This window comes from Pleurodeles waltl, chromosome 8 (genome assembly GCF_031143425.1).
Source record: "Pleurodeles waltl isolate 20211129_DDA chromosome 8, aPleWal1.hap1.20221129, whole genome shotgun sequence".
In the NCBI taxonomy this organism is placed as follows: Eukaryota; Metazoa; Chordata; class Amphibia; order Caudata; family Salamandridae; genus Pleurodeles; species Pleurodeles waltl.
In genome coordinates, this window is record NC_090447.1 from 1490109301 (window position 1) to 1490132760 (window position 23460).

At 47.4% G+C, this 23460-nt stretch overlaps 1 protein-coding gene across 1 annotated transcript in view; it reads right to left on the reverse strand.

Annotated features, from left to right (window-relative positions):
• The window catches only part of GPR156 (G protein-coupled receptor 156), a 152396-nt gene that overhangs the window by 110659 nt on the left and 18277 nt on the right, over window positions 1–23460 (reverse strand). Inside the window, exon 2 of the mRNA XM_069202696.1 lies at window positions 2895–3388. Within this exon, the coding sequence (XP_069058797.1) occupies window positions 2895–3002 (108 nt within the window). The 5' untranslated portion in view covers window positions 3003–3388. The remainder of the gene's footprint in view (window positions 1–2894; window positions 3389–23460) is intronic.

The window sequence follows — 23460 nt, forward strand, 5'->3', positions numbered from 1 at the left end:
TAGGTTTACTCACCTTAGAAAATCTGAGATTGCGTCAAGCTAACCAAATCTGATTTGGCTTAGTAAATCACAAATAACATTTTGCATTGTGGCTGCCCCAAAAAAGTGGTGTGTCCACGACCCAAGATGTTAGTAAATCTCACCCCTAGTCTTCCGTCCTTCCTAGTTCTGTGTATGGTTCTCCAAGAGCCATATTTACATGCTGTAGTTTTCACTCCTTGCCTGTTCCAGGTGACTGATTAAGTAAAGGACAAGAGGCTAACACAGTGATGCCATCAGGGGTTAAAAGACACATGGGCCCTCATTACAACCCTGGCGGTCAAAGACCGCCAGGGCTGTTTCGTCAGATGCACCGCCAACAGGCTGGTGGTGCAATCCATGGAATTACGACCGCGGCGTAAGCGCTGTGGTCGCACCGCCGAGACCGGCGGTTTACCGCCACGTTGGTCCCGGCGGTTGTAATCCTCCAGGGCAGCGCTGCCCAGGGCATTACGAGTCCCCCTCCCGCCAGCCTTTTCATGGTGGTAGGAACCGCCATGAAAACACTGGCGGAAAGGGGAGTTGCGGGCCCCCTGCCCCGGCTCCATGGAGCTTTTCACTGTCTGCATAGAAGACAGTGAAAAGCGCGACAGGTGCAACTGCACCCGTCGCACCGCCGCAACACCGCCGCCTCCATTTGGAGCCGGCTCCCGTGTTGTGGCCGACATCTCCGCTGGGCCGACAGGCGGAAACTTAGTTTCCGCCCGCCGGCCCAGCAGGGATGGTGAAATGGCCACCGCAGAAGTGTTGCCGCATTGGCGGCCGCGCAGCGGTTACAACTGCCGCCCGCCAAAGTTGTAATGAGGGCCATGATGTTTCTTTTGCTACCTTTGACATGTTGGTGAAGTGACATAGCCATAAAATTCCTAGAAGGAACTATAAATGACATAAAATACAGTCAACCAGCAGTCCTCTTCAATGGTACCCCTCCATAGCTCTTCCTAACCCTGCACCTTCTCAAACTGCTTCACAGCATCTCTTGTAACAATACCAGGCACAATGCTTAACCTTCAAGGTGGGAAATTTGGGCCAAACTTTGCTGTGCTTTAGAGTGGGATGTTGAGATGCTAAGCAATGCTGTACACAGCAGAGTAAGCATCAGCGTCAATCAACTTAAGGGCGTAAAAGGATCTTTGTGGTGAAAAATGAAGAGAACGCAGCAACTGCTAAATACTTTTGCGTCTAGTAACTCCACCCCCCACAGTTCATGCAGAGTGGAGTTCATGGGGTGGGAACAGCGCAAAAAATCCCTAGGACTTCCTGTAATCTCATGGATAGTGAGCGACCTCCCTTTGCGTGGAATCCTAGCACTTAATTTTCCCATCACATATTACGCATATTGCGTAGTTATCGCTTGAGGTGTCTGTTCATGGAGATATATACTGGAGGGTGTGCCTTAAGACCCCGGTTGGCCACCTTTGCTTGAACATTAAGGGCCTGATTACGACCTTGGCGGATGGGAGAGTTGTCACAAAAGTGACGGATATCCCGCCCGCCATTTTATAAGTTCCATAGGATATAATGCAACTTGTAATATTGCGGGCTGGATATCCGTCACGTTTGTGAGAGAGCATCCTATCCGCCAAGGCGGTAATCAGGCCCCAAATCATGTTTCGCGTTGCGCTAAGATGGCCTTTTTTGCACATGCATGGCTGATGAAATCATTGGCGTCCAACGTGTTGTAAATATGGCTTTTCATTACATTTTGCTGTTCAGGCAATGCTTTGCTGCAGATTTCTGCACAGCGTTGTGGTAATCTTGGTAAATTTTCCACTTCGTGTGCTCACAGGAGGATTTTTTAATGAATATTTGATATCTTGTGCAAAAATTTGTTTTAAATTATCTGATTTTTGTTACCTTTACTTTCCGTCAACTTAGATCTCCCACTGGCTCCTTCCTACAGGTGACTTGTGCCTTCAGCTGAATTGTTCCGGGATCGGTAACCACCCTTGCCTGCAGGAAACACCTTTCGCTGCCGCTCGCAGTCCCAGATCGCACATTAATGAATGGTATCTGGACTTAGGTACTGAACAGAGTCTAGAAAGAGCTTTCACAAAAACCAATCCCCTGACTAGAAAATAATGCACTTTGTCTAACTTAGGACCGAATGTAGACACCTCCAGGGGATGAGGGGTGTGGTTACCAAGATTCATCCAACGACATGAAGTTACACAACATATCTTCACACAATCAGTTATTAGGCGATCGGTCCTAACTATACTAGGCGCTATGTTCTGCAACACATTTCTATCATTCCCGAGGGAATGTAGGGCCGCCTCCAACCAGGAGCCTTCTGAAAATTATTTTTCTCGAGAATTTCAAACAATTAACCTGCTCGGTTCTTTCGTCGCCCGACTTTATATGTCTCTTTGCTGCCCCTCGAATACATGTTTGAATACAAGAGCTGGTTTGCAACATAAAAGCTATCATTACATAACATATTCCATAACATATAACAGTGCAGGTCCTTAGGGTCGACACCTTTACTAGAGGAAAGAAGGCCATTTGCTCATGTTTTACGATTCTGGCGAGTCAGGACCTCGTACAACAGAATGTTGTGTAAAACCCTCCACATTTTTCATTTCCCAGCAATACTGCCTCTGATCGCTTTAATAACAACTCAGGGACATCTTACACTGCTCTACAATACTTTGGAATTGTTTCGATATTGAATGTGCAGTTGAAAGTTTATATTGACTTTTTTTACGGCCCTTGATATAAAAATCCCAGCCCTGTTGGTATAATATGAATCAGATGGTGACTTTTAAATCCACCTCCGCCCCTGAGCGCAGTGCCCTGACGTGGAGCAGGCCCTGGTGGTAAGAGAGCACCACTGCCTGTCAGTGCACCCCTACCTGGGTGGCCCGGCACAGCTCCTGGAGCAGCCTCCACGCCTTCTGGCTGCTGTTGGTGCCCTCCGCGTGGCAGCCGCAGACGCCGGTGCAGTTTGCTGCGGTCTCCATGTCCTTCAGCGGTGGCTTTCCAGCTCATGCCACTAGAGGGCGCTCCCACAGAAAGAAAGAGAGCGGCTAGAATATAAGCACTGCCACTTCCATACCAGTCATACTGAGGCACCCCCTCTTAGGAAACACATCCAGGTAGGTTACAGGGCCAGTTTCTGATCCATACATGGAACCCACGTCAAGCCCAGATGCAGTAGCTGAATGTCACCACAGGAGGTCAGTGTTCACCAACGTATTTGGTTCCAGATCACCAGCAGTATCGGGGCAGTACCAGTAGATGGCAGTCTTCACTGTTGTATTGCAGGCATCTTACACAGTAGTTTCTTGTCTCTGAACACTTCTGAAGCTTTCTGCCTCACTCCTTGCAGGAGGACCTTCATTTAAGCCTGCCATAAAGACGAGACACAAGAAAAAGAGCAATGTGAAATACGAATTTAACACTGTGCTAATTTTATTACATTTAACACTTTCCATTTTTGTGATTTCAGCCCTGCAGGTTCTTTGTCTAAGTTATTGTGTTGTTCAGCTCTAGGCAGAATTTATTGTACTGGTTTTCTATAATATACCTGCTGCGCAAAGTTGCACATGTCACCATACAGCGTGTCCTCTACAAAATAGTGTCTACATTACAAGACGTGATTTGCTTATCGGCAGGGCCAGCTTTAGGGCTGTGCGATCGGTGCAGCCGCACCGGGCTCTGAGCTCGCGGGGTGCTATGTTTAGAAATAACTTATGGGTTTAAAAGGGCCGGTGCAGAATTCCTTGTATGTCCAGCAGTTTTCAGGCAACAATAAAAATGTCAAGACAACTCTGGTGAACAATGTTCCTGCTGGAGAGAGATCGGAGTTTTGGCTAGTGACAGTTTTGACTCATCATAAATTAGCGCAGAGGGTTAATGTGCCTGCTGTAAAGAACATGTACCATGCAGATCACAGAATATATTTTATCTCAATAGCTCAGTGGGTCACTGCTTTTGTCACAGAGATACTTTTGTTACTTGCAGTTCATAAGTTACAATCCCAATATAGCACAGTGACCCATGAACTATCATCAAAGAGCTGCATCCAAACTTCAAAGTGTAGGTTGGAAAGTTATATTTTTCCTCAATTTTTCATTATCCTAATGTTGCTAAAAAGGGGTTGTTTCAGTAGAAATACATTCTTATTAATAAAGTCAACCACAACCAATGTGGTTCATTTTAAGTCCTTAATTTGACCGTTTCCAGACCAAACACCTAAAATATACTGCCTAATGGTATGGATGACATGGGATTCCTACAATATATAATCCTTGTTTTATGTAAAATTTCTATAGCCTGATTTGGACTCATACGGTTTATTGGCTCTGAACAATGTGTTTGTGATGTAAAGTGCTCTGACACCCTACACTGCAATGAATAGCACTATAAAACAAATTAAATGCACGTGAGAGAGGGGCTTTGGAGAGATGAGGGGCACTGCTGGAGGGTGGCAGTGCTGTAATCTGTGGAAGAGGTCATGGGGGGGCGCCACCACAGCTAAAGCCAGCCCTTGACTGAAGCATGGCCCACTGACCCTGTATTATACAACTCAGTACCTAACAAAAAGAAATAGCTTTGCTCTGATGTTAGTAACATACTCTTCAAGAAACGGCCCAGTTCTAACACCAGTCATTTTCACCAAAACATTTTTAAAAATTATACAAAAGCAGAAAAAGATAGATATATTTGTTGTATCTTTTAAGCCACCCAAATAAAAGAAGTGACAGAAAGATGAAGGGAAAGGGAGTTCACTACTGCTAGAAGACCAAACACTATGAAACACAAAGGGCCTAATTATAAGTTCGGCGGAAGGGATAACCCGTCCATCAAATTTCTGACGGGGAGGTTGCGGCCATGCCGGCTACCTCCCCGCTGGGCCCTTTACGACTTTCCCACTGGGCTTGATGGGTGGAAACCAGGGTGTCCACCCGTCAGCCCAGGGGGAAAGTAACGGCAACATTGTCTCTGGCTCATAAACAAGCCAGCGGCAATGCTGCTGCTGCAGGGGGCACCACCACCCTCGCAATGCTCACTGTCTGCACAGCAGGGGGTGAGCATTGCAAGGGTGCTAGGCAGAGGGCAGGGCATGGGCAGTGCAGTTGCCCCTTGTGGTCTCCTGCACTTATTCTCTGCCAGCCTTTTCATGGCGTATCAGCTGGCGGCGAACCAGGTCGTAATCAGCAAGGTAGCGCTGCCCTGGCTGATTCTGAACTCCACCACCGTCAGCCCATCGGGATCACCAATCTCGGTACGCCAGCGTCTGACCTCCAGGGCCGTAATGTGGCAGTCAGACCTCCACAGCAGTGGCAGTCCTGACCGCCACCGCAAGGCTTAGCGGTCTCAAGACCTCCAGCCTCGTAATCAGGCCCAAAGTAACTTTGAAACCCCCCTAAAAGGATGCTGAAGATTTGACATTGTCTCTCTTTCTTCTGCCAATCATATAGCATATGGTTGTGCTCTTAGAAGGAAAGCAATGTCTAAGGGTCTGATTTACATCTCGGTGGAGGGGAACACTCATCACAAATGTTACGGATATCCTGTCCGCCGTATTACGAAGCCATTATATCCAATGGAGATCGTAATACGGCAGACGGGATATCCTTTACGTTTGTGACAGAGTATTCAATCCTCCGGGATCTAAATCAGGCCCTATTGACTCTCGAGGTATCCAGTAAAGCACTCCAGCCTCCTTCAGCCTTCCTGCGCTGGCCAGCACATTTGTTCAGATGGACTGTGGTGCTTGTTCCAAGTGTAAGGAGCTCACCGGTGGCTTCTTCTCACACTGCCTCCCAATGTAAGCTCTTCAAACTGTGCACCAGCTCCTCACAGTTCACTCCAGTGCCAGCTCCTCCTTTGCCAGCTCCTCACACTTCAAACCGGTGCAGCTCCTCACTTTTCACACCAGTGCCAGCTCCTCACAATTTACTCCAGTGCCAGCTCCTCACACTTCAAACCAGTGCAGCTCCTCACACTTCACACCAATGCCAGCTCCTCAGACTTCACACCAGTGCCAGCTCTTCACACTTCACACCAATGCCAGCTCCTCACAATTCACTCCAGTACCAGGTCCTCACACTTCAATCCAGTGTCAGCTCCTCACACCTCGCTCCAGTGCCAGCTCCTCAAACTGTGCACCAGTGTCAGCTCCTCACAATTCACTCCAGTGCCAGCTCCTCCTTTGCCAGCTCCTCACACTTCAAACCAGTGCAGCTCTTCACACTTCAAACCAGTGCAGCTCTTCACACTTCACACCAGTGCCAGCTCTTCACACTTCACTCCAGTGCCGGCTTCTCACACTTCAAACCAGTGCAGCTCCTCACAATTCACTCCAGTACCAGGTCCTCACACTTCAATCCAGTGTCAGCTCCTCACACTTCACTCCAGTGCCAGCTCCTCAAACTGTGCACCAGTGTCAGCTCATCACAATTCACTGCAGTGCCAGCTCATCACAATTCACTGCAGTGCCAGCTCCTCACACTTCACTCCAGTGCCAGCTCCTCAAACTGTGCACCAGTGTCAGCTCATCAGAATTCACTGCAGTGCCAGCTCCTCACACTTCACTCCAGTGTCAGCTCCTCACACTTCGCTCCAGTGCCAGCTCCTCACACTTCGCTCCAGTGCCAGCTCCACAAACTGTGCACCAGTGTCAGCTCCTCACAATTCACTCCAGTGCAGCCCCTCACACTTCACACCAATGCCAGCTCCTCACAGTTCACTCCAGTACCAGGTCCTCACACTTCAATCCAGTGTCAGCTCCTCACACCTCGCTCCAGTGCCAGCTCCACAAACTGTGCACCAGTGTCAGCTCCTCACAATTCACTGAAGTGCCAGCTCCTCACACTTCACTCCAGTGTCAGCTCCTCACACTTCACTCCAGTGCCAGCTCCTCACACTTCACTCCAGTGTCAGCTCCTCACACTTCACTCCAGTGGCAGCTTCTCAAACTGTGCACCAGTGTCAGCTCCTCACAATTCACTGAAGTGCCAGCTCCTCACACTTCACTCCAGTGCCAGCTCCTCAAACTGTGCGCTAGTGCCAGCTCCTCACACTTCACTCCAGTGCCAGCTCCTCAAACTGTGCACCAGTGCCAGCTCCTCACACTTCACTCCAGTGCCAGCTCCTCAAACTGGGCACCAGTGCCAGCTCCTCAAACTTCACAGCAGTGTCAGTTCCTCACAATTCACTCCAGAACCAGGTCCTCTCACTTCACTCCAGTGCCAGGTCCTCATACTTCACTCCAGTGCCAGCTCCTCACACTTTACTCCAGTGACAGCTCCTCACACTTCCTTCCAGTGACAGCCACCTCCTCACAGTCCACTCCAGTGCCAGCTCCTCACATTTCAGTCCAGTGCCATCTCCTCACAATTCACTCCAGTGCCAGGTCCTCACACGTCTCTCCAGTGCCAGCCCATCACTCCTAGAAGCAGTGACAGTTCCTCACATCTAGCACAGGTGAAAGCTCCTTACACTTCACACCAGTGCCAGCTTCTCACACTTTATTCCAGTGCAGCTCCTCACACTTCACTCCAGTGCCAGCTCCTCACACTTTACTCCAGTGCCAGCTCCTCACACTTCACACAAGTGCCAGCTCCTTACAGTTCACTCCAGTGCCAGCTCCTCACACTTCAGTCCAGTGCCGGCTCCTCATAATTCACCCCAGTGCCAGCTCCTCACACTTCACTCCAGTGCCAGCTCCTCAAACTGTGCACCAGTGCCAGCTCCTCACAATTCACTCCAGTGCCAGCTCCACAAACTGGGCACCAGTGCCAGGTCCTCAGAGTTCACTCCAGTGCCAGCTCCTTAAACTTGGCACCATTGCCAGCTCCTCAAACTTCACAGCGGTGCCAAGTCCTCATAGTTCACTCCAGTGCCAGCTCCTCACACTTCAGTCCAGTGCCAGCTTCTCACAATTCACTCCAGTGCCAGGTCCTCACACTTCACTCCAGTGCCAGCCACCTCCTCACAGTTCAGTGCCAGCTTCTGACAATTTACTCCAGTGCCAGGTCCTCACACTTCACTCCAATGCCAGCCACCTCCTCACACTTCACTCCAGTGCCAGCCACCTCCTCACAATTCACTCCAGTGCCCGCTCCTCACATTTCAGTCCAGTGCCAGCTGCTCAAAATTCACTCCACTGCCAGGTCCTCACACTTCACTCCAGTGGCAGCCAGCTCCTCACAGTTCACTCCGGTGCCAGCTCCTCACACTTCAATCCAGTGCCAGCTCCTCAAACTGGCACCAGTGCCAGCTCCTCAAACTTCACAGCAGTGTCAGCTCCTCACAATTCACTACAGTACCAGCTCCTCACACTTCATTCCAGTGCCAGCCCCTCACACGTCTCTCCAGTGCCAGCTCCTCATACTTCACACCAGTGCCAGCTCCTCACACGACTCTCCAGTGCCAGCTCTTCCCACTTCACTCCAGTGCCAGCTCCTCATACTTCACTCCAGTGCCAGCTCCTCATACTTCACACCAGTGCCATCTCCTCACACGTCTCTCCAGTGCCAGCTCCTCACACTTCACAGCAGTGCCAGCTCCTCACACTTCAGAGCAGTGCCAGCTCCTCATACTTCACTCCAGTGCCAGCTCCTCACACGTCCCTCCAGTGCCAGCTCCTTACACTTCACAGCAGTGCCAGCTCCTGATACTTCACTCCAGTGCCAGCTCTTCATACTTCACACCAGTGCCAGCTCCTCACACGTCCCTCCAGTGCCAGCTCTTCCCACTTCACTCCAGTGCCAGCTCCTCACACTTCAAACCAGTGCCAGCTCCTCACACTTCAAACCAGTGCCAGCTCCTCACACTTGGCAGCAGTGCCAGCTCCTGATACTTCACTCCAGTGCCAGCTCTTCATACTTCACACCAGTGCCAGCTCCTCACACGTCCCTCCAGTGCCAGCTCTTCCCACTTCGACCCAGTGCCAGCTCCTCACACTTCACTCCAGTGCCAGCTCCTCACACTTCAAACCAGTGCCAGCTCCTCACACTTGGCAGCAGTGCCAGCTCCTCACACGTCTCTCCAGTGCCAGCTCCTCACTCCTAGCAGCAGTGCCCGCCCTTCACTTGCCTCTCGCGTGCACTGACCCTGCCCCGGGGACTGATGGAGGGCTCTGGCTCTGACGCCAGTGGCCCCTGGACACGCCCCTGAAGTTGCCGTCTGCGCTTGTGATGTACCCTTTATGGGACAAGACACCCTTTTCTCGTGTCTTAGCTCTCCCTCCTATTTACTTGTATAACGCTCTGCTTCAGGCTCTCTCCCATCTGCTTCCACGTCGCCCTCCTTCCCTCCCCTTTCTTTGTATGGCTTTAATACTTCTGCATATTCTTCCTCCTGCACCTCTTTCTCTCCCCTTTCCCTTCCTCTATCTCTCCTGCTCTCCCACCTCCTCCTCTTCCATTCTCTCTCCCTCTCCTGGCAGGCCCTCTGTGCCCTGGAGTGACCTCTGCACTGCTCCTGCCAGTCCGGCCATGGGCACAGGAAGTGAGGAGGTGAGAGGGCATAGGAGTGCCATGATGGTGCAACCACCTACACCTGTGTACAAGGAGGAGAGCAACACTCTATTCTGTACACCGGGTATTTACATTGGCACAGGCGCTTCAGAGGGGCCCTGGCCTACATGGACCACTATAGTGCGTGGGGCCCAGGAGACTGAACAGTGTGTCAGCCAAATAGAAACTACACCCGAAGAATTCATGAAATGAAGGTCCCAGCAAATTAATTTGAAAATGAAGCTGTGTAATTATATTTCCTTTTTTAAATAATGAAACTGCTATGTGATCACCAAGTATAATAGAACATCTTTTCAGTGGCATATTGAATTATTATAAATCATTTCAACCAAATTAAATAAAAAGTTAAATATTAATCAAATAGCCAAAATGGAAAATTGATTAAAATGGTTCACAAGATGAAATGTTGTGACAGGAAACAGAAATACTGAGGTAGAAAATGCAAAATATTTAGGTAATTCTGTCATCATAAGAGGCTGCTATCAAACGTGTCCCATAGAGGGCAGTACTGCTCTAAGGCTCTTTATCAGGGAACCTGCGACCTAAGAGTTCATATAGTCTGATAGAGATGGATAAAGTCAGCCTTGTTATTGCAGACATTAAGGGCCTGGTTCACAAACTGTATTTTGTAATATGCAAAGTAGTGCCGCGGTAGTGTACTTAATACAAGATGTAATTCACAAAGCTATGCGTCCAAAACTCCACCTCCCCAATATGTTCTTAGGGAGATCTCTGCACATGTAAGTTTACTACTTAGCAATAAATATGGCAGGGACGGGGTTTGTGGGAACATGTACTCTAGGTCAGTCTTAAAGTAAGTCAGGCGCCACACAAGGTCACTCACAGGTATTGCAACAGACGCCCATTCAAAACAATGGACTCAGGGGCATCAAATCACTGCCGGGAGGAAATAATGTTAGAATCATTACATTGTTTCGATCATAAATTATGTGATATAAGTACTTCAGTTTTAAAGGTTATGAAAAAAGAATATTAAATATTTTAGTAGTTTACATCTGAAAAGTAAATTGTAATCTTTCATTAAAAAATATGTAACTTACATTAACTAAACACAACTTTTAATTCAATGTATTAAATAGTACGTAAGATAAAATGCCAGGTAGAATGTTTTTATTTTATTTTGCTTAAAAACAAATATTGATCAAAAGAATTACTATATTTAAATTATTTATTTAATTATTTAATAAACATTTATTTTCAACTAGTAATATGGTCTGAGGTTTCATTGTGTTATTTCGAGGGTAGAAAACAATTATTTTAATTTAGTTTACATGTATTATTTTACAATAAAATACAAAAACATTAAAAGAAAATTAATAAACGTTAGTAATTTTCCCTATTTTTTCCCCCTTGAGAAATCTCCACCTTGGCAGTCGTGATCTCTGTCACGGTGTTGGAGATCCCCACTTATGTTGTGGAGAATTCTGCCTTCATGTGAAAACTTACAAGTAGTAACCTTACACATGTAAATTGGGCTCCGTCCCCTCTTTTCAGGGGGTGGAGACATGTACTTCTATCCTTTGCAGTAAATATACTACTTTGGCTAGTCACCATTTCGAAGTGTAAAGTTATTCCATAGTGTGAGAGTAAATTTACATGTGTAGATTTACTTGTGTGTAAATTTACCTTTGTTAACAGGACCCTATAAGTTTGCACTACAGCTGTGTCCATACTCCTCCAGCAGTTTTGTTCTCTGACTATATCTTTGTTTACATTCTTGTAAAGAGCTGTGTGAGTGGAACCCCCAGTAGAAGTGAGTCCACAAATTCATCTTGATGCAGTTTATCTGCGGTCAGCAGGCTAGTTACCTGGAACATTACAAACTGTAGAGACACTTCCTCTTTGGGTCTCATTACCCCCCTGCAGGCAGGCTCCTTGCCTAGCACAGGTTGACACAATTGTCACTGTTGGCCAATTCAGGAAAGTATCTTCCAACATTTCTTGGGTCTAGTCTTGGGGAAGGGATTATTTCAACAACAAACTAAGTAGAAATTATTTTCTCTTCGGGTTAAAGGCAATTAAGAGTGCAAATGGAATGTGTACAGGTAGCAGTGATATAACTATCACACCTCTGAATCAATGAGCAATAATAGCAATGGGTTTAGTAATTTACAACAGAAGTAGTCCATATGGTGCTTTTGAGTATTAATGCTCTACTACCCAAGGCATGAAAATCCGTCGCCCACTAGGGATCCATTGAAACGGATACCAGACGCACGCAAAATCTAAGACGTCTATATTCAAAGTCTGTTCAATATTTGCTGAAATGCGACACTCGAGCGAGAAAGTCGTCCTCAGAGTAGGCAACACAGTTCCGTAATTAAATCTGGGTAGTACAATAGGCTTGATACTGGAAATAATTATATTCCAAGACTGTGCAATATTTGCATATGGTCCTAGGAAGAAGTGACTTCCATAGTTTAGGGACCATGATAAGTACCAACCTGAAACGCTGAGATGGGTTGGGATGCGGCGTCCCTAGCAAGAGCAGCAACTATTTCAGCAAATATTGAACAGACCTTGAAAACAGACGTCTCTATAATTCTCCTTTTGGGACTTGAACATTACTCCAATGACTTACTGCTGCTTTTTGATGCATACACATTCATCCCATGAAGCCACCACTGATTCGGGAATGGACAGGTTTTCAAGTTCCATTAGCCTTGAAAAAGACACGAGAGTGACGAAACACGTGAAAGAAACAATGTGTGCATTTTGAAGACTTAACTTCACCTGTGTCAATAAAAGATTTGGACGCCACATGGTTTCTATGAAATCTTACTTTTTGGATGATTTAAAACTGAAATCGGACTTAGGTTTTGAGTGCATCTGGTATCTTTTGAACAAATTAGAGCATAAATGGATAGGGGAAGATTTTTGAAGTACCCACTAGATTCACATATTAGAATGACTCTATTTTATTTCTTTCTAATTACCCCCATCTTACCATTTTCCATTTATAATAATATAAATCTTGCTACAGGCTGCAATAATTCCCAGAGTCCTTTGCTGTAACTAAAAGTATCAGCCTCCAGATCAGTCTTGCTGCGTAAAAACATTCCTGTGTCAGGTGGGCCACTTTCTAAGAGATTATAATACAGTCCTAAAGTCAGACAAAAGGCACCCCTTTGAGGTAAGGAAAAATAGTGGGCCCTTGCAATTATTATTTAATAATTTATTTCTACAAATTAATCACTAGAATGAGCCAACCATGCACCAACTTCACCAACATCATTGCGGACTTCGTCGCACCACTTGCCCTCGATGCTAGCAATTACACCCTACTCGGAGACCATGCTGACCCCTACTCAAGAGCACTCATTGAGACCTTGGAAGCCTGAGACTCACGGAATTAGTAAAGGGACCTACCCAGGTCACACGACACCTCCTGGATCCTATTTTCACCAACTTCAGTAAACATCCGACTCCACGGGCCCACACTCGTCCCCTTGACAGACCACACCCTTGTTAAACTCAGTATCCCTCCTTCCCCGATCCAATGCACACTCACCAACTGGCAGACCAGCCCGCCGAAACTAGAACAGAATCACTGACAAGGGCTGGAGCACCGCTGTCAATACCCACCAAGGCGAACGCAGCAACAGCCTCCCCAAAGCCATCAAGAATTTGAGCAATTGTATCACCACCTGCTCCTACTCCACAGGACCCCACAAACACAGCAATACAAGATCCAAAGCCCAGGCCAGTTGGTTCACAGAGGAACTCAGACTTATAAAATGCCGCTGAAACAACTAGAGAACAAATGGAGAATGAGCCAGGACAATGCACATAGGAGCACATTCAAATCCACCCTAAGATGCTACCACCAATTATTCGGACCACCAAACATGAGACTCTGGCAGACCGCATTGATACCAGAATCAACAAAAGCAAAGTAATGTTCGCCATTGTAAAAGATTTCACCTCACCATTGGCTGCCTCCAAATCAATCACCCCCTCGAAGGACCTCTGCAACAATCTCTTTCAATTCTGCAGCAACAAAATTACCACCATTTACAGTAACTTTCGCCCACAGCCAGACTTGACAGAGCTCGCCAAACGCATCCCGATCTTTTCCAAAGAACCAATGCTAGATACATGGCACGTCATCACCCCAGAAGAAACCGCCACCGCCATGAAGTCCATCCACCCTGGGGCCCAATCAGACCCCTACCTCCACGACGCCTAATCCAGAGGACTGCAACCCATCAGTGCCATGTTCACACCCATTCTGAATGCCTCCACCTCTTCCTTGATCTTCCCAGATGCCCGGATCAAGTTCAGTGCCTGTATGACTGAAATCACCCACTGGATGAAGACCAGCTGTCTAAATCTGGACACTGACAAGACTGAAATCATTATCTTCAGGAAGAGCACATCACCGTGGGACTCCACCTGCTGGCCAGCAGAGCACGGACCAACATCCATGCCCACCACCCCGCCAATAACCTCAGGGTCATAATCAACAGCAAACTCAAGATGACGGCCAAGTCAACGCCGTCCCCGCCTCATGCTTCCTTATCCTGAAGATGCAGAGGAAGATTTTCAAATGGCTCCCAATCAGCACCCAGAAAACCATCATGCATGCCCTGATCTCTAGCAGGCTGGACTATGGAAACACCGTCTATGCCAGAGTCAACAAAACACTCACCAGAAGCAAAGTCCATCGGCACTTATTTTAGGGGACCAGCACTTATTTTTACTCTACATTCTCTGGTCCATTGCAAGAGAAAAAAAACACAAACAAGGGCGAAAGAAGGAGGAAGTGAAAGATTGGAAAACTGTGAGAAAGGGAGAACGCAGGAATGAAACGGAGCGAGATAAAGGGGCAGAGAGTGTCTTGCAATGGATTAAAGAGGCATGAGGTGGATTCCAGACTATAGAGCCCTCGTGTCCTGCACCCTGACCTTTGATGGAGCCGGCTGCAGGCTTCTTAATAAAGCTTTGGGCTCTGGCACTAATTCTTTTTTTTTTCAAATGAATCACTGGAAGCAGAATACTGCAGTAAACACTGTTCATTTCTCTAAAATGCAAATGTCAGCGCCGCTCACATACAAGTGCCCAGAAGGGCCAATTAGCCTTTCATTATTATGCGATTGCATGTTAATAAGGGACTCATTAATGAACCGGATGAACTATCTATTGTCTAGGCCTGCGGACTCTACAGAGCTCCATAGGACCGGAGTCGTCACTCAGCAGATGGGATCGTGCAAAAGGAACTGTCGGAAATTGAAGCCAATTACAGCAATGCCAAGGGGCGGGACCTGTCTGTGGCGCAAAGTGGTAATCCATGAAGGGACATCCTGCTGTTCTGTGCAGAGCAGCCCAACTGGGAGAATATGGGCCGCATACTAAGAGATGCTTGAGCTATCACGCGCCGTACACCAGGCACAGAGACTCAACCTTACCTACCACCATCTGGAGGTGTCCATGCCACCTACCGACTGAAGATGCAAGGACCTGCACTCAACATCTAGTGCAGAGACTCATCCTTAAATTAACCCAACTGGGACAGTACAGGTTGCATACTAAGAGAAGGATGAGATACCAAATACAGAGACTCAACTTTAACTACCACCATCTGGAGGTGTCCATACCACCTACCGACTGAAGGTGCAAAGACCTGCACTCAACACCAAGTACAGAGACTCATCCTTAGACTCATCCTTAAATTAACCCAACTGGGACAGCATGGGCCGCATACTAAGAAAAGTTTGAGATACCAAGTACAGAGACTTAACCTTATCTACCACCATCTTAAGCCATACAGGCCACCAATAGACTGAAGGTTCAAGGACCTGCATCCAACAGCATGCATGGAGGCTCAACCTTAACTTAACCCAACTAGGACAGTACTGGTGGCATACTAAGAGAAGCTGGAGATACCATGCACTGTACACCACACAAAGAGGGACAAAAGCTTCCGTACACCCCTCTGGAGGCGTCTAGGCCACCTACCGACTGAAGGTGCAAGGGCCCACGGTCAACACCAAGCACAGAGGGCAACCTTCAGTACACCTCAGGGCCGGACTAGGAACCAAAAGCAACCCTGTTGTCAGACCAGCCCTCTTACTGCATGTGGCACGCATGCGCACCTGACTACTTCAAGAAGGGTATGCGAAGGTTTCCCACAAGAAATGTTTGCTAAAAATTGCAAATACAGTGCATTTTACAAAACATTTTATATTATCAAACTTTGTCCAGTCATCGAGTGAAGGAGAAGAAACTGGAGAGAGGGCAGCATGGGTCAATGAATGAATAGTTGGATGGGGAGGAGTGGGTGGATGAATTAATTCAAGAATGGGTAAGAATGGATAAAGACTTTTAGCTAGGTGGAACATATGGTTGCAATGTACTGACCAAGGCTGTGTGCTCTGCTTGTTATTTTAGTTTCAGTATGAAGTCATCGCCATCCCCAAACATTACTACCACCCATCCCTAGAGTACAAACATAGCCTGGGTGCATTCAATAGTGTGCATTGATTTAGTGCCTCAAAGGATTAAATACAAAGCTTTGATCTAAAATAGGGGAGAGAATGAGATAACCATGTAGTGGCTGCATTGCACAAAACCTTGCATGAATCCTGGCTTCCACTCGACCATACTGTGTGATCCTAGGCAATTACTTTCCCACAGTGCCTCCTTTTTCTAAATAGTCACACGAGAGCACCTTCAAATACATCAGTTCGGAGTGAGCGATGCACAAAAAGTAATAGACTATAATGTTACTTCAGCTACAGTAACGCCCTAGGCCATGTAAAAAGCACAAAGGACAGTCCTCCTCTTGGTTCACTAGTAGCACTGTCGTCAGGCTGGTGGAGGGGGCGCGAATAATTCTAAATTCCTGAATAGACTGTCATTTCCAATGCAATGTTATATTTCTGCAAAGATCACATTAAAAATGCAATGTTTTCCATTTCGAAGAGCCTGTATCATCTATGTACTTGACTCTCTCAGCCAAGTAACAGCAGACCACTCAACAGCTCATCCTGCACCAAAACCCTGGAGGGCGGTGCTGGTAGCGACCCCACAGGAGACAGGAACCACCCAAATGCTAAAACAAACGGTTTTGAAGCATGCTCTAAAAGAAATTGGTTCACCACTATTTATTTATAAGCACTACATGCTGAAATGCGGTCGACCAGATTTCAGTAACAAGATGGCCCCCAACAGAATTAAAAGTGCCCCCACCTGGCCAGCACAACTGGTAAATGCCTGGTACCCGGTACTGCCAGTACGGCAGTGGCACACCTAACAGGCACAGTACACAGCACATACTGACAGACTGCACCAGCTACAGAGAGACTCAACCTTCAGGACAGCCTACTGGAGCCACACAGACTACATATTACCAGTGCTTAATTTGTAAATAAAAATGTGCCGGAGCCCAAAGCCCTCCTCTTAAACACACATCTGTTACAATTAAAATGTGCGAACAAGGAATACTGAGGCAGCGTAATGCTGAAGCCATCTCAGGCCTCTTTAATTCATTTACAGCCACTTACTGCCCCTTCAGCTCACTCTTGCAGCTTTTTGTTTTCTCCCTTGTGATGTTTTTAAATTTTTTCTTTCTCCGTCTTTCCAATATGCGTCTTTTGCTCGCAGTAAATGCTTGAGGCAGAAAAATAAGTGCCGGCCCTCAAAAACAAGTGCCAGTGCCCTGCACCGGAAACAACAAGCACAAATTAAGCATTGCATACTACCTTGAGGAACGCAGCACACATACAAGGAGGAAATAACGAGGAGAAATAAGGCTATTTCTCCTTGTTGCACCTCCCTTGGGAAGACGTCGCATTTTGGTGCATCTTCCAGGTTTACCAGTTCTGGTAAATATGGGAATGCGTCAAAATCCATGGGAGTTGCATGGAACACCCACACAACGCCCATGGAATGCTTTCCCAGAGCGCTGCGTTGCCTTACTCCAGATTTATGGAGGCACTCACGGCCACGCAAATTGGCCTTGCCTGGCTTCATAAATCGCATTTAAGGTTTGCATCACACACGTACCACATTGCGTGGTACAAACCTGACGCACATTTTTTTGTACACAACAAATTTGTTCTCCGGCGGTTCTCTGTGAAGCACTCTGATGCCCCCAAGGGCCTGGTCAGCGCTTAACTAAAAAACAAGTGAATAAATGCTGCTATGGCACTGAGATCATAAGCTGAAGAGCAAGTGACCTGATCGCAGAAGCTTGTGAGCACTCTGCTCCCCTCTAGCTGGCAGAGAGACTTTGCACTAAAGAATACAGTAGAGCTGGTGAGAGCTGGGGTGCAGGGGGCACACTCACTGGCAGGTGTAAGTAAGAAGTCCACTCCATTCCTGTCTCTGCCTCAGAGGTGGGGCGGTCAGGGTGTCAAGCGAAAGAAGCCCTCTAACAACTCACATTTTACCTATAGGACTGACACGGCCCCAGCCCTACAGAGGCATTGACCTTTGTAGAGATCTCTTTTTTTACCTATGAGAATGACAAGTGATTGTTTGCACCCAGCCCCTTTACACCTGTCAGAGATACTGGTCGGAGGAGGGTCTCATGTTACTGATAGAACTGACATGGAGTGACTTTGGCCCTTTCTGAAGCCTTGGTCTCTGGTGAATTATCTCAGTGTACCTTCCTGGCTCAAATTCGACTGATTCGCTCCGGCCAAACATACCTTTCAGAGCGACAGCGCTCTCATAAAATATTTGCATTCACTCAGTAGGCTGACATGTTTCTGACTGTGCCCCTGTCATTCCAGCTTTCGAGAGTCATGGTCCTGTACTGAGAGCTCTCATTTTATCCACAGAACTGGCAAATGGTTGGCTCTGCCCCAGCCCATGACGCCTTTCGAGTGCACAGGCATATGGGGAATCTCTTGGTTGTTTCATAGGCCTGACATCTAACTGACTCTTTCCCACCATTTCCAGTTTTCAGCAAATGTTGCAGAGCTAGATCGCAAAGACACAATATGTGCTTGCGATCCAGTGTGCACGATCACATGTGACACCCTTCCTAAGTTGAAAAGTGACTAATTTTTAGGTGAAGCCTACAAACAGTGCAGCTGTCTGGTTTGTGAACACAACTTGGGGACATTCTGAAAGCTTTCTTGGGTATGTGTTTACCACTGGCTTTGCAGCAACTTTCTGTAGGAAAGTACCATCTTGCCTGGCATGTTACCCCCATTTTCACTGTATGTATGTTTGTTTTTGCCCATGTGTCACTGGGATCCTGCTAGGCAGGACCCCAGTGCTCATAATGTATGTGTTCCCTGTGTAGTGCCTAACTGTATCACTGAGGCTCTGCTAACCAGAACCTCAGTGTTTATGCTCTCTCTGCTTTCTAATATTGTCACTGCAGGCTAGTGACTAATTTTACCAATTCTCATTGGCACACTGGAACACCCATATAATTCCCTTGTATATGGTACCAGGGTATTAGGGTTCCGGGAGATCCCTATGGGCTGCAGCATTTATTTTGCCACCCATAGGGAGCTCAGACAATTCTTACACAGGCCTGCCACTGCAGCCTGAGTGAAATAACGTCCACGTTATTTCACAGCCATTTTTCACTGCACATAAGTAACTTATAAGTCACCTATATGTCTAACCCTCACTTGGTGAAGGTTAGGTGCCAAGTTAATTAGTGTGTGGGCACCCTGGAACTAGCCAAGGTGCCCCCACATCGTTCAGGGCAAATTCCCCAAACTTTGTGAGTGCGGGGACACCATTACAAGCGTGCACTACACATAGGTCACTACCTATGTGTAGCGTCACAATGGTAACTCCGAACATGGCCATGTAACATGTCTAAGATCATGGAATTGTCACCCATGGAATTGTCACCCCAATACCATTCTGGTATTGGGGGGACAATTCCATGATCCCCCGGGTCTCTATCACAGAACCCGGGCACTGCCAAACTGCCTTTCCGGGGTTTCCACTGCAGCTGCTGCTGCTGCCAACCCCTCAGACTGGTTTCTGCCCCCCTGGGGTCTGGGCAGCCCAGGCCCACGAAGGCAGAACAAAGGAATTCCTCTGAGAGAGGGTGTTTCACCCTCTCCCTTTGGAAATAGGTGTGAAGGGCTGGGGAGGAGTAGCCTCCCCCAGCCTCTGGAAATGCTTTGATGGGCACAGATAGTGCCCATCTCTGCAAAAGCCAGTCTACACCGGTTCAGGGATCCCCCAGCCCTGCTCTGGCACGAAACTGGACAAAGGAAAGGGGAGTGACCACTCCCCTGACCAGTACCTCCCAGGGGAGGTGCCCAGAGCTCCTCCAGTGTGTCCCAGACCTCTGCCATCTTGGATTCAGAAGTGTTGGGGCACAATGGACTGCTCTGAGTGGCCAGTGCCAGCAGGTGACGTCAGAGACCCCTCCTGATAGGTGCTTACCTCTTTCAGTAGCCAAGCCTCATTTCTTAGTAGCCAAACCTCCTTTTCTGGCTATATAGGGTCTCTCCTCTGGGCTATTCCTCAGATAGCGAATGCAAGAGCTCACCAGAGTTCCTCTGCACTTCCCTCTTCGACTTCTGCCAAGGATCGACCGCTGACTGCTCCAGGACGCCTGCAAAACCGCAACAAAGTAGCAAGACGACTACCAGCAACATTGTAGCGCCTACTCCTGCCAGCTTTCTCAACTGTTTCCTGGTGGTGCATACTCTGAGAGCTGTCTGCCTTCACCCTGCACTGGAAGCCAAGAAGAAATCTCCAGTGGGTCGACGGAATCTTCCCCCTGCTAACGCAGGCACCAAACTTCTGCATCACCGGTCCTCTGGGTCCCCTCTCATCCTGACGAGCGTGGCCCCTGGAACACAGGAGCTGGGTCCAAGTGTCTCCCACAGTCCAGTGGCCCTTCTGTCCAAATTTAGTGGAAGTAAGTCCTTGCCTCCCCACGCCAGACAGCAAACCTGTGTACTGCGTGATTTGCAGCTGCTCCGGCTTCTGTGCACTTCTCCAAGGATACCTGTGTGCACAGCCTAGCCTGGGTCCCCAGCACTCCGTCCTGCATTGCCTAACTCGCTGAGTTGGACTCTGACGTCGTGGGACCCTCCTTTTGTGACTCTGAGTTCACAGATCTTCTAAGTGCCTGCTCTGGTACTTCTGCCGGTGCTGCCTGCTTCTGCGGGGGCTCTCTGAGTTGCTGAGTGCCCCCTCTGTCTCCTCCTCCCAGGGGCGATATCCTGGTCCTTCCTGAACCCCGGCAGCACCCACAATCCTCAACTGCGACTCTTGCAGCTAGCATGGCTTGTTTGCTGTATTTCTGCCTGGAAACACTTCTGCAACATCCAGCATGCCGTGGGACATCTTCCATCAAAGGAGAAGTTCCTAGTCCTTTTCGTTGTTGCAGAATCTTTGGCTTCTTCCACCAAGAGGCAGCCCTTTTGCACCTTCATCCAGGGTCTAGTGGGCACCTGCCCCCCCTGGACACTTTCGTGACTCTTGGACTTGGTCTCCTTCCTTTACGGGTCCTCAGGTCCAGGAATCCATCTTCAGTGTTTTTCTGGTGCTTGTGGTTCTTGCAGAATCCCCTATTACGACTATTGTGTCTTTCTGGGGTAGTAGGGTTACTTTACTCCTACTTTTCAGGGTCTTTGGGTGGGGTATTTTGGACACCCTTACAGTTTTCTCACAGTCCCAGCGACCCTCTACAATCTCCCATAGGTCTGGGGTCCATTCGTGATTCGCATTCCACTTTTGGAGTATATGGTTTGTGTTGCCCCTAGACCTATGTCTACCTATTATATTCTAGTGTGATTCTACATTGTTTGCACTACTTTTCTTACTGTTACTTACCTGTTTTGGGGTGTGTACATATAATTTGTGTATATTACTTACCTCCAAGTGAGGGTATTCTGTGAGATACTTTTGGAATATTGTCACTAAAATAAAGTACCTTTATTTTAAGTAACTCTGAGTATTGTGTTTTCTTATGATATTGTGCTATATGATATAAGTGGTGTAGTAGGAGCTTTGCATGTCTCCTAGTTCAGCCTAAGCTGCTTTGCCATAACTACCTTCTATCAGCCTAAGCTGCTAGAAACACCTCTATTCTACTAATAAGGGATAACTGGACCTGGCACAGGGTGTAAGTACCACAAGGTACCCACTATAAGCCAGGCCAGCCACCTACACTTACATTTTTGCTTGCTTAGTATTTGCTAGTTTTATTTGTTTTTAGGCTGTCCAGATTGAGTTAGTCCTTCCCTTGGAGCATAGCCTGTTCACCATCGCTCCTTGTATTCTTCCACGAGTGCTCTTTTTCTGTAAACAGGCTTAAATTATGTTCTTATCTTGTCACGTTTGCTGTGTATTCAGAGACCATGAAAAAATGTCAGGCTTTGTCTTCTCGGGAGCTTGGTGTTTACCTTTCTTTCTCTGACTTCAAAGTTATAGGATTTATGTGACAATCATGGTGGCTACCTATGTGAGAGGAAAGGCTGTAGGATGTTATTTTTTCTTGCTCACAACAAAATGTAAATGTCTTTAAATGATCTGTGCAAACATTTCAGACTATATCAGAATTAGGAATCACAAATGAAGCACATGTTTTTGAAATTCTGAATTGTGGAGGAAACAAATATTTTAATACAATCCAACCAAATCAATACAATTGGTGATGACATTCTCACTTGTTATTGTTTGTGCACTGTTTAGTTTTATCAGTAAAACTGTATGTCTGTGCAAATATAATGGTGATTTCAATTCAAAATGTGTTCTCTGTAATAGCAATGAACTATCGCACCATACATATTCCACTCTATGCAATTCCACTTTATGACACTCTAGCCCACTCTAACCCTGTCCACACTACAACACTCTACTCATTGACCTCTATGCTATGCCACTCCGCTCTACTCCATTCTACTTCACTCTACGACAATCCACGCCACTCTGCATCACTCACTCTATGGCACTCTACGGCACTCTACGGCACTCTATTCTATTCTACTGTACCCTACTCTGTTCCACTCTACTCCACTCCACGGCACTCCATTGTACGCCACTCTACTCCTCTCTGCTTCAATCCATGCCACTGTATGCCACTTCACTTTACACCACTCCATTCCATTCCGCGTTGCTATATTCCACTCTACGACACTCCACGCTACTCTGCATCACTCACTCTATGGCACTCTACGACACTCTATTCTATCCTACTGTACCCTGCTCTGTTCCACTCTACTCCACTCCACAGAACTGTACGCCACTCTACTCCTCTCTGCTCCACTCCATGCCACTGTATGCCACTCCACTTCACTTTACACCACTCCACGCCATTCCACGTTGCGATACTGCACTCTAGGACACTGTACTCCTCTCCACTCTATGATGTGCTGCTCCACTTCAGTTTACTTAAGTCTATGCCACTCCACTCTACACCACTCTATGACACTCTACACCACTCTACTCTATAGCACTGCACTCTATGATGCTCCACTTCACTCTGAAACACTCCACTGTACGACACTCCAAGACAACTCCTCTCTGCGACCCTCTACTCATTTCCACTTTACGACACTCTACTCTACTCCACTGTATGTGACTCTACACCACTGCACTCTACAACACTCTATAACACTCTATGACACTCTCAATGCAACTCCACTCTGTGCCCCTCCACTCTATGACACTCCACTTTACGACACTCTGTGCCACTTTACTCTACTCTGAGCCACTCCACTCTATGACACTTTACTCCATTCTACGGCACTTCACTCTACTTCAGTCTACTTCACTCTAATCCACTCCATACCACAACATTCTATGTCCTGCCACTCTGTGCCCTTCCACTCTATGAAACAACACTCTTCTGCACTCTACACCACTCCACTCTATGCTACTGTGCTCTACGCCACTACACGCTACGATATTCCACTCTACAACACTTTCCTCCATCCTGTGCCACTCCACTATATGCCACTCAATGGCTCTC